This window comes from Pseudopodoces humilis, chromosome 2, assembly GCF_049639895.1.
Source record: "Pseudopodoces humilis isolate 2021_Gansu_Grassland_sample_001 chromosome 2, ASM4963989v1, whole genome shotgun sequence".
Lineage (NCBI taxonomy): Eukaryota > Metazoa > Chordata > Aves > Passeriformes > Paridae > Pseudopodoces > Pseudopodoces humilis.
The window spans coordinates 38125841-38145743 of record NC_142201.1 but is presented as its reverse complement, the minus strand read 5'-3'; the positions used below and the strand labels follow the sequence as shown (position 1 = coordinate 38145743).

Here is a 19903-nt window from a genome sequence, read left to right as displayed (position 1 = left end):
AGACATCTCAAATCCCACTTCAAGACAAATCCCAGAAGACTATGTTACCTGGTTGAAAAGTACTGTGAGTACTGACTCTTGAAAAGAGATTTCTCAGCACCCAGATCAGGACTCATTATTTAGATTACTTTACTATTTGAAATCAAATTGTATATAGTTCATCTAAAACACATACAGTAATTTTCCCCAAATTTTGAAAATCTAATTTCAAAACACTATACAGGAAGAACAAATTTTGATTGAAGTCAAAAAAGATAGGTTTGTAACGCACTTATATAAGTCTAATTCACCTTCTACATTAAAAAAAGGATTTTATCTGATGTGTCCATTAACTGAAAAATCCTAATTGCAGTTGGCACAGAATCTGGGACCTATTGATCCAGCACACATGATTGCTGGAGCCTAGTTGTTATGGTATTTAATTGTTGAACTTCATCTCTATTTGATTATAACTATGCAGTAACATACCATCAACAAATGAAGTTAAGGACATTTTCCATGCTTTCTCAAAAAGGGAGAAAAAGTATTTCCACTGGCTTTAAGGAGAGCAGAGATGCTATAAAGCTTACTAAGCATGCACAGAAGCAGCTCCTCACATTGTATGATATAAATTAGCACACAAATTCAGCATCCCATAAAAGCAGTTCTAGCACAGCTTCCACAAAGAAAAAAATCCTGGCCCTGTACTGTACATTCATAAAAATGTGACAAGGCCCGTGGCAAAGGAGCAACAGAATGGTACACTTACATCAGGAAATAACCAAACAAAGATCTATTGACAGTGTCAAAAAATACAAAAAGATAGAGCAGCATTTTCCCGGGAGTCATTAAAGTAAAATGAAGTACCCTGAAAGATGTTTCTTAGGACTGAATTCTATTTATATATGTCTTCCAGAAATTTTTCAGAACACTAACATTCTTACCAAATTGGATTGCTCTGATTATATATGTTGAAGTTCACACATTCAAAATTTACCCAGATAAAAGATAAATTGTGGCAACACAGAAGAAATATTTAAAGATTTCACTGAATACTGGATGTTAGCCCTTGAAGTACATAACTTTACACTTCAGTATCAGCAAACAAAATTATATTTAACTTGATTCAATTTCATTCTTTATGAAGCTTTACAAAATGGAATTTGACTAAAGACCAGGACAGAACGGATGAGAAAAATCTTGGTGTACACACTCAGCCTTTCACATGTCAGCTATCTTGTGTTAGGAAACAGCACTTCACTTTCTATTTTTCACAGTTTTTTTTAAACATGTAGTATCTTCACATCCATTTTTTCCCCAAAAGTACCAGCAGCAAGAATATTTTTCTCATGTAAACAGAATTGTACAGTATGAAGAAAACTGAGAGATATCAAATCTTTCAAGTAAAAACTTCAAATGAAGTATTAAGTGCACACATACATTTTGTGAACTGAACTAAAAAGATGTAGTATATTAAAACTGATAGCACAACTATTTAAATAAACTATTAGCATTTTCAATGGTGCATTTCTTTTGTCCTCAGCTATAGCTCCTGTGTGAAAGGAAATTATGTTTCTATACAATACCCCCCCAAAATTACCTTGCTGTAGGTAAATTTGCTAATTTCCCTTCAAGTGAAATTGTAGCTTTAGTTCCTCTCAATATGGTAGTGACAAAGAAGGGAAAAGGAAAAAAGCCAGAAACATACCAGAAGAAGTGCCCAGCCTCCAAGAAATAAATAAATATCCAATGACAAATCACCAGCTCTGCAATGGGTTATAAGATGCAGTAACATCCTGCTCTTAAGAACAGGACCAGCAAAGGGTTTCCAGGCACATACAGTCATCTGAGAGGTGCAGGTTACTTCTATCCAGCTGTGTCTTTCACTTCAGTGGCCATGGCAGAGAGATGCCAAGGTCAGCCTTGAGCTCACTCAAAGCACGCATGCAGTAGCCACCTGCAGGCTGCTGAGCACCAGGCTGGGACTCTCCTGCACAACACCGGGACACAAGTGATGCTTTCTATGTACCAATGTGGGAAGAATATCTTCTTTAACAATGAGGGGCCAGTGAGCTGTTTAAAATTTCATCTCTAGAGGTGTGGTTGTTCTGTTTTTGACAGATATTGTGCATGCCAGCCTGGGAGGGAAGATTATCCTTTTCTGGTTAAACATTTAAGAGCCCTTCGTTATTAAATGATTAAATATTAACTGGAAATGACATATTACATTATACTCAGATGATCTTTTATCAATCTTAAACAGGCAATTATTTTACAGTAATAGCTCTAAAAGGAGCATTTCTCAGGGATGCAAAACAACACAATATTCTCTAAAATCTAAGAGATCAGGTAAAAAATACCCTAGGGTAGAACCTACCCTCTCTCAACAGGCATGTTGAGTTAACATAAGTTAACATAGCCATGGCACCAGAGCCTAGCCAAGGAATAGGCTCTATGTATTTGTCTGTTCAATACCTCTATCAGCCTAAGAAACCAGGATAAAAAAGAAAAAGCACTGTATATTATTCTATGCCAGATATACTTTATACTTGAACTCTTATTTAAATGTTAAGTTTAAACAAGAAGAAAAAAACCCGTATTTTCCTGTACAAAAATGAAACTATTGCCAGACTGATTTTTTTGCCTTTGTTTTCCCTCAGAGCAGAACAGGAAGAAATTGAAATGTAGTATCTTCTAGGAGGTACATCCCCTCAGCTGGAGCAGTACTGTTATCACCAATTTTACTCTCCCTTCCTAGCTGCTTATAATCTCTTTCTCAGCGAATATGAACATTTGCTGAAAAGGATGAAAGCAAAGCACAGATGTCAAAATTTCTCCAGGAACATGCAGATGCCTCCGTTCAATGCCAGCTCTTGTCATCAGTCTTCTCTTTCTTCTACTACTAATACTCTGTTTTCTAAATAATAATAAAACAAAGCTTTTTTGATATTTACGTCTTGTTTGTGTATCTAATGTTGTCTAAAGCTTCTTCGGCATGACTGTGCCTGTACACACAAAAAATTGACATCTAAAATGGTGGCAAAGCACTGCAAATAGCCCATATAAACACAGCCCACATCACTTAAGTTAAATTCCTTAGAAGATAATCCCTTTTTAATATACAGTGTAAAGAAAAAAATCTCAATATCTAAAGGAAATGCCCTCTAGATCAGCTTCCTTAAGGATCAAAGATCATATCCTCAGGCAGCTTTAAATGTTGTTCTGTAACAAAGGAGTTTTACAGGACCTTTTAAGAAAGTGTAGAAACCAATCTCACAGCCTTATTGTACCTTTTCAGTGCTAGCATTGCTCATCTCTGACAAATTTTTATCTATAATGACTGCAGTTTCCATAAAGCATAAATTTTCAAGTTACTTACTCTGGTATGTCAAGGCAGATGGAAACATTATGTTGGGAGTGTTTTAACTTACTTGCTTATTATTGCAGAAAAGTTGCTACTGAAATGGCTTTTCAAAAATTATGTCTAATAATTCTGACCCCTTAAAAAAAACAGTAGCAAGGAAAATGTAGAGGTTACATACAAAATAACAACAATTTACAATCATTTAGATTCAGTTATTTCAAATCTAGGAAAAGAAAAATGCTGGCTATTTCCCACGTAGGTAATGATGTAACTGCAATTATTTATTCAGATAATCAATGAGAGGAAGTCATCCAGGAATAAAGACCATCTCTGAATTCTTAACTGCTATGGCTTTTCTAAAAGCTGAGAAAAAAGAACTCAGTTCTTCCAACAGTGCAAACATTTCCAACAGCAAAAAAAAAGGCAGCAAGATGAGCACTTTTGGGAATAATCTTTAAAATTAAAAGAAACAATGTATAATGACTTCAAAAGGTGAGGAGCAATCCAGCAATGTCTAGAAATAGTGAACAGCAGTAGACAGGGCCAAAATTCCAATCTTATGTATTCACATCTACTCAGGTTGTCAGGACTTTTATCATCAGTGGAGAGAAAGACAAATCTAGGATACAGTCCTTCTGACTTATGTCTCTCATTTAGTCCAAGGTGAGGAACCACATGCTAAAAGAAACAGCTTCTTCTCGCCAGGAGAAGAATCCAATCCATACAGTATGAAAAAATGTGGTAGGAAAAATGGAATCAATACATAGGCACCTCCTGTTCAGCTAAGGAAAATACTGCCAAATGTATTAAAAATGTGTACTGTTTCAGTCTAATGACCTTTGAAACCAACCTGAGTGCAGGGCCACACAAGTTCAGATGTGTGACATGCTCCTGGACATGTTTAACCAAGATCTGTAACATACTTGTTTCTCCCTCTTAAAAAACCCTACCCACCCAACCAATATGTATAATTTATATAAATATATATATATATACACACACATACATGCATACATATATACACATACATTTTTAAAATATTTTAAATAAATTTAAAAATATTTAAAACATTTTAAAATGTGTATTTGGAACATTTTCAGAGGTCAAAATATTTGTAGCTTCATTATGATACCTGATTATTTCCAATAAATTTTAAAGTCACTGGGCAACATTTATTAAAGTTGATCTTAAATGTCATCCTCTTGAACCAGATGTGTCACCACTCAAGACACCAGATTCACTACTGTGCCAGACAATCTCATTTAATGCAGTTTCCCCATTTTTATCTAAAGATATGTTTAAAGAAATGAGTCTTGAAATTATACAAGGAAGTGCAGTTAGTTCTTGTTATTTAGAATTAGGGTAAGTTTACTCTGTAATTCCCACACAGACAATTTGGAATTGAAAGAGCTGTATGACAAAACATGAACAGCTTTTTCTGCTACTGAGGATTTGAGATCCTGCTACATAATGGAAGTAAAGCATGACCACATTACACATATTTAATATGTTCCAAGAACAACAAGAAAAAGCTATTATCTATGTGCCATTCTTTGGTCTCCATCAGCCTCCCACTGAAATAAACGGGTCACTGAAAGAAAGTCCTGTGGAGTCATTTTTAAAGGAAGCCTGCAATTTCAGGATAACTGAAGATCAGAACAAAACTTGGTTCAAATTTTTACATTTACCTTTGTCAAAATTAAATAAATATAGATGTGTTAATAAAGAAAACAAGAGATAGGCTCTCATACATGGACTCCCTAACGTTCTTACTTAGAAAAGTTCCCTACTAATGTGATTTCAAAGTTACATCCCAAAGCAAAATTGGAATGTGAGCCTACAATCCTTTCCCTGTTCACATCTCCATGCTTTCCATTTGCACAAGCTGTCACCAGCAGAAATACAGCTCAGGCATATCTACAGTGCCCAGTGTTGACAAACACAAGCTCATTTTGCCTGTACATTCACTGGCTTTAAACCAGCTGCATCAGTTGAGTAGCTTGTGCACAGCTTATCGGCTCAAGCGCAGTACTGTGGGAGCACAGCTACACAGCTTCCCAGCCAGCCATGGCTGGAGTCCAAGGAGCTCGGAGCACAGGCAAAGAGTGTGGATCTGTCTGAAGCACTCTTACCATGGCAGATGGATGGAGTTACACACAAAGAAAACAGATTGCATTTGCTCCATTTATAGTATCTGCTTGTCATCCAGAAGACAAGATACACTGAGGTCATCATTAAGAAGAAGATGGTCGCCTACCACTGCCACACAATAAAATGCAGCAGCTCTTTCCTATGTATTAAAATCTCAGACTACTGAAAGATGCCACCATGTTGTAAATATTTGCCATAAATGTTTTTTACAGCTCTCTGTTGCATATTTGTGTTCCAGTAAATGCTAAATTTATCATTCTCTTTGTGAAGTTGAGCATTCAAAAGTTAATTTTTAAACCCTGTGTCTTGATTGGTATTTTCTACATACCACTCTAGATTGCAGGAATCTAATCTTTTAAAACATTAATGTATTTTTATTGACAAGCTGCACATTCCCACTCCCAGCCTTTTCAAAGAGTCTCCTTACTAAAATTCAGACAACGTCAGTGGTATGCTCCAACAGGTCACACTCTTGGCTGGCAAAGGACTGCTGTCATTGTTACAGCAGGTAACCTCTGCTGGAGGCTGGCATCAGTCTCCAGTGCTGAACACTGCTGCTCAGCTCAGTGAAACATCCTATCCAGTCCCACCATCTTACTTGTTCCCTCACTAAGCCTGCAGGGAAAATTGCAGCTTTCCTCAGTGCCCATGGCTGAAGAGTCTAGCCTGCTCAGCTGCTGTAAAAAAGCAGAAGTGGGAGCAAAATTTTACTCCCACATCCTGCAATTGCACTGATGATATGCTGCTTTGTCCCTCAGCTGTGCTGGCTTTATATACCACTGGAAGGTACACAGAAAGGATTCTAAAAACAGCACAGACATTTTTCAGTTGAATACATTGCTACAGCTTACTAACCTTGTTTTGATATTTTTGTTGCAATAACTTGCAATTATATGCACAATTCTTCTAGATTTTATTAGCAGTACATCCAATTTGACTTGATGCCTTTCTTGAAGTGCATTCTCCCCTCTCCCTCACCTCCCCACTCCCAAGTTCTGAATTACAATATTGTAATTTGCACTTTCTGGTATTTTGACTATGCTACCACTGTAATTTAGATGTCTGACATGTCAATGTCATCTCTGAACCGAGCAAGACTGTGAATAACACTGTAGCACAATATATTAACTATGCATAACACCTCCTTGACCCCAAATTTCAAAACACTTACAGAAAAAAGAAGAAAGATTAGAAGTCCATGAGTGACTTACTTTTGCATTCAGAGGGCACACAGACAACGCACTCCTAAAAAGCTGTTCTTCTGACCTCCACTGGCTGCTGCGGAGCGCACAGCGCGTAACGTTTATCAACAAGATTCCAAGTACTGCCACTGCAAGAATTTTCTTAAGGAAAGAGAGCCAGATTAAGAAACAAATCATGCAACTGAACAGCTTCATCATGAACAAGTTTACTGATTATTTTGATGGTACCTTTTTCTTGGCTTGCTTACTCAAGAGACTAAACCCATATGTAAAGAGAATACAATATCCAATACTGGGGAGGTAGATGACTCTCTCTGCAACAACAAATCCTACTCGGAAGAAGAGATTACTTGCAGGAAGAAAAGGGATAATAAGAAATCCAAGTCCCAGTGTAAGGATTCTGCAAACAAGAAACAGATCCTTAGATTAACTACAAATTTTAACAAAAGTATCTTTTCCACTTAACATATAAACTTTATTTAAACATTGTAGAAGGATGTGCATATAGAACAGGGCATTTAAACACAGCCTTTGAGAGCCCATAAGATAAAATTTCAGTGAGGCATTTTAAAAACCATTGCTATAATTTCCAGAAAAGCAATATTCATGCTTCCAGGCCAGAAAATAGCCCCATTACATATTAATAACATAACTCCTATTTAAAATACACAGGCAGGAAAAGTAATAGTAAAAGTTACATGTCTATTTTTGGACCTAGCAAGACAGCAATGGGGGAAAAAACATAAACACTGTTAAAGAAGAAACTTAGGTGCACATTCAACCAAGAGGGTGGTTTTTCTCCTAACAAATCAAGAGTAGAATCCATTGTGGTTAACCACTTGGAAGTTAGTAATCTACTCTTTCTACAGACAGACACACACTTTTTGAGAGCAGTATGCCTTCCTTTTTTTAGGCACCAATGCTAGCATCCTCAGCAGGTAGCTGTTTATGGACTATACAGACCTCAGACAAAAGAGTCTAGGTACGTCACTATAACAGAGCTGACCTAAGGGAATAAGAACCTCAAGTCCATGTCAGGTATTTCTTACAAAGGCCATGGGCATGGCAATTTTTATTGTAATTTATTACAAATTAACCTCTATGCTGTAAGGTAGATGCATCCTCCTGGTCTTTTCTCATTCCTATAAAGTCCTAGGCCTTCATTATACTTTTTGTCTTCACTTTTTACTAAAAAACTGTTTAGCAATAAAGGCTTAGCAAGTGAATTTTTACTAGAAAGTATGACATGACTTGCAGAAAGAGTTCCACCCCCTCCCCAAAATTACTTATCTGTACAAATAAGTATGGGAACAGCAGAAAGGCAGGTGGGTACACTGCTAACATTTGAAGGGATGAGAAGAAAAGAATTAGAAAAGATTTTGCACTCTGAACAATAGAATTACTTGTGCTGGTGATAAAAGTAAGACTGCAGAAAATGTGGGCCCTCTCTGGAAGCAAATGGGAAGCCTGGCTACCCAGGACATGGAGAATGCTGAGGTATTCAATAAATGTCTTGTCTCAGACTTCACCAGCAAGTGCTCCAACCACACTGCTCAAGTCACATAAGGCAGAGACTGGGAGAATGAAGAACTGCCTGCTGTAGGAAAAGGTTAGGTTCAAGAACATCTAAGGCGCACAGCTCTCTGGGATCTGGTAAGGTGCACTTGCAGATCCCAAGGGAACTGATGGATGAAGTAGCTAAGATAGTGCTGAGCTCCTACCCATCATACTTAAGAAGTCATGACAGTCTGCTGAAGTTCACATGGACTAGAAAAGGGGAGACATAACCTTCATGTTTTGAATAGGGAAAAAGGCAGACTCAGGAAACTAGGTCAGTAGGTCACCTCTGTGCCTGGCAAGATCATGGAGCAGATTCTCCTGGAAAATATGCTAAGGCATCTGGAAAATAAGGAGATGATTGGTGAAAGCCAATCTGGCTTCACTAAGGCAAAAATGTGCCTGACAAATTTTATAGCCCTCTACAGTGGAGTTACAGCATTGCTGGATAAAGGAAGAGCAAGTGATACCATCTACCCGGACTTGTGCAAAGCATTTAACACTGTCCAGCATGACATCATCTCTAAACTGGAGACGTGGATGTGACAGCTGGACCTCTTGCTGCTAAGGAAGTGGCTGGATGGTTGCACACAGAGTTGCAGTCAATGGCTCAGTGTCCAGAGTCCAGTGACGGGTGGTGTTCCCCAAGGGCTGGTGTTGGGTCAGGCACTGTTCAACATCTTTGTCAGTGACATGGATGGTGGGACTGAGCGTGCCCTCAGCAGGTTTGTCCACAACACCCAGCTGTACACTGCAGTCAACACAGGAGGGAAGGGATGCCATACAGGGGCTCCTGGATAGGATAGGTGGGCTGATGCAAACCTCATGAAATCCAAGTGCAAGGTCTGGTACTTGGGTCAGAGCAATCCCAAGAACAAAGATAGGCTGGACAGAAATGGCATGAGAGCAGTTCTGAGAAGAAGGACTGGGGGTGTTCAGTGATGAGAAGCTGAACATGATGCAGCAATGTGCACCTGCAGTGCAGAAAGCCAACCATATCCTGGCTTGCATTACAATAGCATGGCCAGCAGGGCGAGGGAGGTGATCCTGCCCCTCTACTCTGCTCTGGTGAGATCCCAGCTGGAGTGCTGCATCCAGCTCTGGGGCCCCCAAGATAGAGAGGACATGGACCTGTTACAGTGAGCCCAGAGGTGCACCACAAAGATGAGGAGAGGGCTGGAGCACATCTCCTGTGAGAGGGCTGAGAAAGTTGGAGCTGTGTATCCTGGAGAAGAGAAAGCTCCAGGGAGACCTTCTAGCAATCTTCCAGTACCTAAAAGGGGTGACAAGAGAGCTGGAGATGGGCTTCTCAAAAGGACGCATAGTGATAGTGTCCCATTCCTGGAAATGTTCAAGGCCAGGATAAACAGGGCTCTGAGAAACCTGGTCTCATGAAAAGTGTCCCTGCCTGTGGCATGGGGACTGGAACCACCTGACCTTTAAGGTCTCTTCCAATTCAAACCACTTCGTGATTGAGCAGTTGAAAAATTTTAAGGAACTGAGAAATTAAATCTACATAGAATCCATGGGAACAGAACCTGCAAAGTTAAACAGAAGCCCTTATTGGGAAAGAACAGTTTACAATAAATTTTTTAGTTCTTTTTCTTAAAGTACAAACTGTTTTCTGAATACATACTAGGGACCAAGCATTTTACTTTTTAACTTTATGACCATGAGCAGTATTCCTACCTGCTTTTCAAAGCACATCTCCCGTCTTTCATTATTAGGAGAAAATTAAAGGAAATGATGACTTGTAAGAAGTAAGGGCAACAACAAATATAATTTCCTACTGTGTTCTGAGCACATATTACTTTTTACCACCTACAGTGCTAAGGACCTCAGAATACCATTTAAGAAGAAAAAATAAAGCAGCCATCCATGCCTCCTCCTCCAACTCTGTTTCCTACTAGATGGTATACAGTGATGGACCCAAACTGGGATAAAACTGTAATGACAGCTATAAATATTTATTTGAACTGCATTTGCTAGACACTGGTTCCACTGAATTGTTAAAATTATCAGTAGTGGATTTAACAAAATAACACTCTACTCAAGTTGGCCAGGCATTTAAAATTCATCACTGTCTCTTACCTTCTCTTATGGCTGTCTTCTGAGCATAGAGCTTGGCATATCAGACCAATTAGGCAGAACCAAAGTGCTGCTAGTGCAATTATCCTCAAGTCGCTGACGGATTTAATGAGGGGTATGCAGCCCATTGACCAATCAAAACACAGCCACCAGGGACACAACAGCAACCATGCATTCAGTGAATAGTAGTAATTATAGTTTATAGCCTGTCAGTCAAAGAGAAAACAAACATTTATTTGATACTAAACTTGGGGGGGGAGGGAGGCAACTTTAGTCCTTCTCTCCTCCCTCATTTCCCTCATAGCACAATAAAGAGGCCATGAATACTGTTAGACTACAACTATTTACATGTCCATTACTATTACAGCTGTGAAATTAATTTTTAAGTTTCTTTTAAACATAGCTAGGTGGCTCTCTAGTTCAGAGCAGGAAAATGCAATTCTGTGCTGTCCAACCAATATTCATACGTAAAAAGAACAATCTTGTACAACAGGAGAAAACATCAAAAGACATCACCCACTGCCTTCACCTTTCTTTCTCCATCTCCAGAAAGATGCTTAATGACACCAGAGGTATGTGGCCAAGACATACTCCAAATACACCAGACTAAAACTTTGTGCTATTTTCTTTAGTTGTGAAAGAAGATGAAAAGTCAAGCACAGTATGTGGAAAAGGGATGAAAATCAGAAAAAGCTAATTTCTTGCATGCATGGGAAAAATACTGAGTAAATGGAAAAGTACTTCAATATGTACAGTGCATGCTAAATTGAATGCAAGGAATATACACTGTATACTGTTGAAAAAGATAAAATTGAAGAGAGTCATCACAGCAGCACAAGTGAAGGCAACTCATCACACGTATCTATAAACTTAAAAACTGCCCACTTTATTGTTTCCTAGAAACACAGGAAACTCAATTTTATGACAAAGACAAATGTTCTGAGCTGGCCAGAAAAAAGCAACTTCATTACTTACTCTTACAAACAGACTGTCAGCAAATGAAGCTGGGTTGTCTACTTCGGTGAAAGCTGGTGGCCCTGTGCCCATAATCCTCCAGCGGATATAAAGTATAGCAGCCCCTCCACACATCAAAAGAGTTATCCTGAAAAGCAGCCCCTTCCTCAACAGCCCAGCATTCTACGGGAAAGAAAGAAAGAAAAAAACCCCACCTCATACAGAAACAGTATTTGTTCTCTTACACAACACATTCACATCCTTCTCACCTCTGTCTCAGAAAGAAAAAGCTATTCCTGTGCATTTTTGCTATTAGAGTTGACATTTTAATTGGAAAGTATTTTTTGCAAACATTTTAATTTCCTTCTCAATCAGTAAACAAAACTTGTTAGTTCAAGGAGGCTCTCTTCTACAAATCCTTTGTAATTCTATAGCTGATGCAGTTTTACATGGCAATCAATTTGACAGGGAATTTGAGCAGAACACAGCCTTTAGTATACAGCCTATAAAATTAATTCATCTTTTCTTTCGAAAATGGAAGATGATTACTTTGGGGATTTTGTTTTAAATAGCAGTTTCCAGCTGTCTGCTTGTCATGGAAAATTTTTGTCCACTTTAGAGGTAAATTGCAGGTATATAGCAAGAAAATGGCACAGTTAGGAACTGGGAGGAATTAGAACCCAAATTAAAATTTTCACACCCAAAAACATGATTAAAAAGCTAATGACAGGCAGGCACCCAAATCACTTACTTCAGGGTAAATTACTCAAGATCAGAAAAAGTATAAAATTGTGTTTGATCTACATTAACTCAGTTGGTTTACATCATGAATTTTATAATATACATTTCTGGGTGCAAAGAAGCAAACTCACATAAAACATAAAGAAGTGATGGTGTAGACAGTAAGTCTGACAGACTTTTATATATTTTTCTCCATAATGTACGGCACTTTCTGCACACATCATTTTCATAAATTAAAAAATAAAAACCAAACCCAAACCAAAAAACAAACCAGTGTACCAAACCTGTAGAGATTCTTCAAGCTTCACCAGTGGAGACTGGAAACAGAATCATCAGTAAGTATAACAACACATCAGTCAAAATTTTAATATGGCACAATAATTATTGTTACCTCTTAGTGGAATATGCTTTTAGCAAGGACTAGCATAGTTGTTTAGGGTATCAATGTCAACTATGTCTGAAGTTTTAAAAAAAAAAAAGTAGGCTTTCTGAACAAAGACAGGCATCAGTGCACTGGCTGAAGATACTTTTTTTCTAAAAGGATCGAAAACTTAAATTAAAAACGAATTTTCAGACAGTTTTTAGTATTTGAAATTGACAACGGAGTCATGATATAATATTTAGTTGAATACCTAAGGGTAAAGCAATCTGTAATTTTGATTTTACATAAGCTAGCCTTTGTGCTCAACTGCTTCAAACCTGGACATCTCAGTAAGCGAAGTTACTACAAGGCGGATTTAGGAATGGTTTTCCTACAAAATAGATTTTGGAGAAAACTGTCCTATGAAAAAGCCACATATAGTGAAAACTTACAACTGCTTTATGAAGCATTAATAACAAAATCTCTTATCCCAGGGCTTCATTTCATTTAATGAAGTACATCCAGTTTTAAAGGCCAGATTTCACAATTGCCACAAAATCTCTCAGTAGGCAGAATGTGAAAGTGGACAAGTGTTATTGTATCCTCTCTGATTTAGAACTAACTGAAATCTGGCATGAAAATGAAACTTGTCTCAATCAAGAAGAAAAAATGTTCTTACTTGAAGAGTTTTTGGGATCTGCCTTTCAACAAAGCAAAACAATCTTAGATATGCTTCCTTGGAAAGAGCAGAACAGATTTTTGCAGGTAGCAGGAGCTAAAATTAATTACTTCTACCAAAAGAATAAAACGGAAAAGGCACATCTGATGTTTTCTGCACTGAGACAGAACCATTTAAAAGTTCTTCTTCTAAACAGAAGCATCACGCTCTGAGCTCTTCATGCTTAAAGAATAATCCTCCAAAAAGGTTTGACTCTGACATTTCCTGGAATCATAGAATCGTTTGAGCTGGGAGGGATGCCAAAGGGATATCTTTTGCTAGATCAGTTTGCTCAAAGCCCTGTCAAGTCTGGGCCAGAACTCTTCCAGGGGAGGGGTATCCACAATTTGTCTGGGTAACCTGTTCCAGTGCCTCACCACCCTCATTGTAAAGAATTTATTACTGGTCAAACACTGGAACAGGCTTCCTAAAGAGGTGGTCTCCCTGGAGCCCTCTCTTCTTCCCTCCAGAAGGCATTAGACCAGTCAGGCACAATCTGCCCTAGGTGAAGCTGTGCTGGCTGTCTCCAGTCACCTCCCTGTCATTCATGTTTTGACATAACTTCCAGGAGGATCTGTTCCATGATCTTACCAAGCACTGACGTGAGGCTGACTGGCCACCTATTCCTGAGGTTCTACTTATTACCGTTTGTTTCCAGCACTTAATTTGGCACTTAGCTCTGCTTTAGATCCCTACGGCTCTAAATGCTTCCCTTGTCACATTCTAGTTAACATTAGTTTCTTTATACAGCAAAACTCCCCAGCATTCCTGTTTGCTGCCTGAAACACTCCTGTAGTCCTCATTTAGTCCTCCTTGGTCAAATCTATTATTTCAGTTCTAGAGAACCTGCTTCCCCTGATTTCCCCTGCAGCTCCTCATTTCACTCCTTGCAAAGGAATTTGAGAGCCCCACAGGACTTGTGACACTCAGGAATATTAGTGAGACTCCTCTGCAGTGAAAACACCGACTGAGGCAAAGTACAAGGAATATTCATTTGCCATGTTGAATGTTGATGAGAATCTTAGCTGCTCAACAGCAGTGATGCTCTGGTAGGCTGTAGGTCCATTTGGCTGTTATCCATCATTGATCCGAGGCCGATTGTTTCTGTTATTTGCTTGCCAGTGCTAATACTAGGTGCCAGACTCCACTTGAGACAATACCAGATAAAGTCACATCAATGAAAGTCAAAAGAATCAATCCTTAGCAACTATCAGTGCTTACATAAATTTTTCTTTTAAACTCCAAAGCTACTAGGATCCTTTAACATAATATATTTTTAATGTACTTGTCTAACTATGTCACTGAGAATCTGAATAAATCTGTCCCTCTCTTTATTCTGACCAAACCAAGTACCAATACATTTCAGGTGTATAGTTACTGACCCTGGAGAACTTGTTGCATCAAGCAGTCAACTGCTCCATACAACATTTTTAACATACTGTTGAGAAAATTGTGGGAGGGATTTCCCTATCCAATGCAATTCTAACAATACCCCATTACTACTCATGTTGCTGCAGAGCTGTCATAGCACATTGCCTTACTAGACTGACTACCAACACCTTTTTTGAATGGTTGGTTTGGAGTTTTTTTTCCTAATTCTCAACAACAACAAAACTGTCAGAAGCTGAATCTTTGTCTTTCAGGACATAACTGTCTGAATAGCCAGAATGAAGATAATCTGTAAGAATGAACAAAACATCCAGGGACTCACCTCCAATGACTTATCCTTATACAGTAACTTTCGAATGAGCTCCAAAAGATTTATCTTGTTAATCACCAGTGCATCAAACACTGCATTCAAACCCTAAGGAACCAAGAGAAAAATAACAGCATAAGATGAAGGAGCTAACCACAAAGACTTGCTTTTAAATGCATCTTGAATTGTACTTCTACAATGACTTACTGTACATCTTAATTCTGATTCCAAACAAGTAGAGAGATACATTGGTAGTAATGATGGCAAAACTGTAAATAGAGCTCAGATGAGTAGAAAAACATTTTACTGTAATGGGAATTCAGCTACATGGAATAACCCTTCAGGGAATACCATGTACCAGCAAGCTAGATAACATATGCATGGTCACAACAGAATTCTGCCCTCCATCCTCTTCCCCAAATGCTCTGCAGTGTAAATGAAGCTGTCAAAAGTCAAGTCTTCTATCAGTAAGGTGGAATTCCTTTAAAACTTCTACTTATTTTTTGTTCTATGGTATCCTTGGACTTCCAGGTTTCAGAAATACTGTTTTTAAAGGGTACAGACAAAGGCTTAGAAAGATTTAAGAGGTATCAGGTTTGTTTTTCTTGTAATTACAGCAATAAACACAGTGCAAGTTGCTGGGTGGGGGAAAAAAAAAAAAAAGGAATTCTGTATGACATCAGCCACTACACATAAAACTAGAACATACTCAGTGCTTTGCACATACTACCTCGAAGCAGGCAAGCAAAATATATAAATGTATCCAGGGGTAATTCTATTGAGGTTACCAGCAAAATCAAGCCTTAGTATTTCCACTTCAAAGTTTTAGCATATCACATGATAATTCTTGAGTATTTATTCTATATTCTAATAATTTCAGAAATTACCTCACTGTTCTAAAGACTAAATAGAAAAAAACAAACAGTAAAACTAGTTCCAGGTGAAGCAAAGAGCTGGTTTCTCAAGAATTACATTCAAAAACAAGAGCAAGAAAAGTGAAACTAATGCTCATGAAAGTGAAACCTTTAAACTTTGCAAACCTATATGCAACCTTCTTACAAAAGTTAAAGTGAAAACCTCTAACAGATTGGCAAAGATACAGTTAAGACAGATCTACTAGAATACTGCTTTTTGTCAACATTAGCTAGTTTTCTGAACAGAATAAAAAGTTGTGCATGTCATTTGCTGTGGAGAAGATTAATTTCTGTAGACTCTACAACTATGTCTGACAGATGCTGAGGTCAAAATTCACTTAATAAGAAAATTCTTACCAGTATTGTAATTCCTTGTTCTTTGCACAGCATGGCTATTGCACCTAGGACAACACTCACCAGCACCCAGAATACAGAAAATGTATGTCCTTCCTTATCTGTCAAAATAAAGAATGTCATATCTTTAGGCATTTTATACATTTAAAGGTAAATTAAACTATGAATTAAAAAAATAAATAGCATTTATTATCGCAGTCTTTTCTAACAGTCAAGATCCAGATACAAAGATTTAAAAAGCATAGAGCACCTCCTGCAATATGCTGGCATTTGTCCCTTTATTGCGGTAATTTTCTGGTTTTGGAGACATTAGAAATCTCCCTATTTGCTCAATGTTTTAGCCAGATTAATTAGAATGGCAGAAGCTCCGCATAATTTTCACAATTTGTCATCTTCAAAGGTTAATTCCCAATATTTAGAGGCATTTATCATCCTTATCTAGAGCCCTGTCATTACTGGCCCCTCTCTTCCAAGCTATCATAAGAACAAGAAATTCTTTATAATAGTTACTCATAAAGTGTCACACACACAAGCTGTTTTAACTGCAGCCTAGTCTACAAAGGCACAATGAGCTGCTTCTCCAGGGCTGCTGCATTCAGCAAGTACCTCGTGTCATTTTATTATCACTGTGATAGAATGCTATGGAGCTCAAAAATGTCAGCAGCTGAGCAGAAGCAGTTAGTCCTTGCACTCGGGAAGCAGTTTTACAGCAGGGTGAGGAACTCTGGGGTTAAGAGATCAAGAGCAACTACAGCTTCTACTCAAAGTAAAAGTCTTTAAAGACTGTACCATGTAGCTGATTTTGGGTACTACAAGCAGGCATATCTGAGATTAATACAACAATAAACCCTACTTCAGCTAAGGTACTACCACACACAGAATACATGGGTACTTCACATGAAAACATATCTGTCACAACCTCTACTCCGTAGGTGCAAGCAACAGAGGGAAGCACTCTGCTCATTCAGAGGCAGTTGCTTGATTCAAGTAACAGGGGCTCTACAGGCATCACAAGAATCAATCTTTGACTTGGCATGTGAAAAAACAAAGTTGAACTCTGCATTCATTGACTGAATCCTTTTCCTACTTCCCTTGATCTCTAGAACAGTTCTCCTCTACTGCTAATGCAGGTTTGACCCTCACTGCTTGAAGAGAACTGCAATAATGGTCTATGGAAAGGGGAAATGGCAAGATTAAGATTAATTTCACCAGAAATAGGCACCTACACCTAAGCTACTACACTAGGCTTCCTTTATAACTAGCCATAAGAAGAGGACACCTTTAGGGATTAAGTTACCTAATTAAATGCAGCTGAACACCCTTCAGAGAAGTAACTCTGCCCTAATGATACAGGGAAACCAGTACACTACTTGAAAAGTTGTTGGGGTCAGATACAAATCATAACCATATGTGTGAAAAGGATCTGCTGACATTGGCCTCTTCTTTAATTTTGAACCAGGCTACTTCTTTTGTAGCAGAGAGCTCCAAACTTTTAATACAAATATGTCAAAGAACAGGTTTTGAGGTTACTTCTATCATTCCTTTCTTACCTAAGACTTCTAAAGCTTCAGCAGAGTGAATACTAAGATGTCTGAGACTCATTCTTGCAATACACAGAGGACATTTGATCCTTCTCCCTCCACTCCAAATTATGTCTCCAGAGGTGAGGTAAGACTTGGCATTAGAGGTGCAAATGTTATAAAAGAAAACCTTCTTTTAGGAAAGAAGTCATACACATCTGAATAATACCAAAACAAAGCAAAAAAATACAAAATACATAATGACTAAAGAGATATTGGAAGTAGAAAAATTAAAATGCAAAAGGGAAACTCCAGCCCACATCAATTATACAGAAGAACAGCTGAGGGTTGCAACTCATGGAGGAAAGAACTTCACCATTTGTTCTATGAGTACTGCTAAGACAGAAATAATTCTGTCTAAATACATCCCTTCAAGGAGCTCTTCAACTTTTCAGACTTTGCAGTACAACAGACTGTTCAGCTAGTTCTTGAAAACCAGTTTGGTTTTCGTTTGCTTGATTTTGTTTTTGATTTTTTTTGTTTAACGTAGGAATCAACCAGCACAGAGAATCCAAGGATAGAAGGCAAAGTAACTGACTGTTCACAAAATGACTGTCAACCATCCTTATTAAGTGTAAAAAGGAAAATAGTGAAGACAGTCAATGGACTTTACTGTGTTTATGGAAATAGACTTTTTTCCATTGAGAGATTTCTTCTTCTCAGAATCTAATTCTAGTGGAAAGGAGTTAGGACAACTAAGCACTTCTCAGAGAAGCAGTATTCAGTACACAAACACAAATTATCTTAACACAGAAGATAGTGGGAAGTATATATAGTAAGAGACCAGCTGGCAATTCACAAATGCTTTGATGATTCAAAATGTAAGAGTAATAGTAAAAAGGGCACTAGGTGAAATCATCAAGTACAAGTGTAATAGCAGCACATTCATACAGAAAAACAAACACAGAAAGGTCACATCACAAAATGAGAAAATGTAAATTTTGTGTGTTTGTAAATGTAAAGAACAAAACCCCACAATTCCACAGATATATTGGTAAGAATAGTGAGGAAGCAGTTATTCCAATATTCACTGAGAAATAAAATGGACAATGCCAAGAGAACAGAAGTGTTCTGTGCCCTCTTCATTAATTTTTTCCCAAAAAGGTCAGATGCAATCAGATGGCAAGTACAGCATCAGCAGAAAGAGAGGAAGAACAAAAGCAAAAACAGTGAACTACAAGACATGGAATTCATAGAGAAGTTCACGATTGGTTACATTCACCTCAACAAGTCCTGTACAAGCCAAAGTAACCTCAACTGTTACCTCTGAGAAATCATGAAAAATACATGAGAATCCAGGAGTTTGAAATAAAATAAAACAATGCCTACATGTCTACTTTTGAAAAGGAACAAAAATATGAAAGGATAGACTACAGACACAAACCTAAGCTGACTGGTCAAAAATCACTACACCTACATAAAATATTTTCTAGATGACACTTTAAACATAAAAAAATATGATCAATTTTTTGTCAAATATTTTAGTCATTTATACAGAACTAAATATATCTTTTGACTTGGACAGAAAAAAAAAAATAAAATCTTCCTGATAAAAGGAAATCTGTAAACATCCTATACCTTGACTTTGGAAAGGTGTAAGATTATCACTGGAAGCAGTGTGAAATATGCCACAAAAAAATACGGGCTGCATGAAGTTGTTATAGAATGGGTACAAATAACAGCTGGAAAACTACAGTAAGATACTAGCTTGCTATGAAATAAAGTAAAGATAATATTCTGTACTGGATTCTTCCTTTGTCCTTACACCATTTGGATGATGGAATAAGAAATATGCTCATTAAGACCAGAAGTGCTGCCAGGCTGTAATGGCCAGGAAGCATACAAAGGAGAAGTCAGAATTCCATTGACAAACTGGAAAAAAACATGGAATCATATAATAGTTTGGTTTGGAAGGGACCTTATGGGTCATCTGATTCCAAACCCACTGCCATGGGCAGGGACACCTTCCACTAGACCAGGTTGTTCAGAGCCCCATCCAATCTGGCCTGGAGAAATGGTCTAGCCAAATAAAAGAAAACAGTAGCCATTCAACAGGCACATGCTCAAAGTTGTGCATAAACAAGTTTGTCTTCTTGAGAATGTCCCAAGTCTCAGATGCAAGAAATGTCTCAGCTTGCCCAGCAAAGTCAAGCTTAAGCATGGACTTGCAAAGATGATAAAAGCACACAGCAAAAGAGAAATAATGAAGGTCTCAAGAACTGAGCATCAAAGACCTGGACTTCA

General features: G+C 38.0%; 1 protein-coding gene across 2 annotated transcripts in view; it reads right to left on the bottom strand.

Moving 5' to 3' along the window:
* TMTC4 (transmembrane O-mannosyltransferase targeting cadherins 4) overlaps nt 1-19903 on the bottom strand; it is a 51022-nt gene that overhangs the window by 10676 nt on the left and 20443 nt on the right. For both annotated transcript variants that reach the window (XM_005516468.3, XM_088051962.1), the window contains 6 exons: nt 16083-16180; nt 14827-14919; nt 11317-11478; nt 10345-10547; nt 6925-7096; nt 6706-6837 (listed from right to left, as the gene is read on the bottom strand). In XM_005516468.3, coding sequence (XP_005516525.1) covers nt 6706-6837; nt 6925-7096; nt 10345-10547; nt 11317-11478; nt 14827-14919; nt 16083-16180 — 860 coding nt within the window. The remainder of the gene's footprint in view (nt 1-6705; nt 6838-6924; nt 7097-10344; nt 10548-11316; nt 11479-14826; nt 14920-16082; nt 16181-19903) is intronic.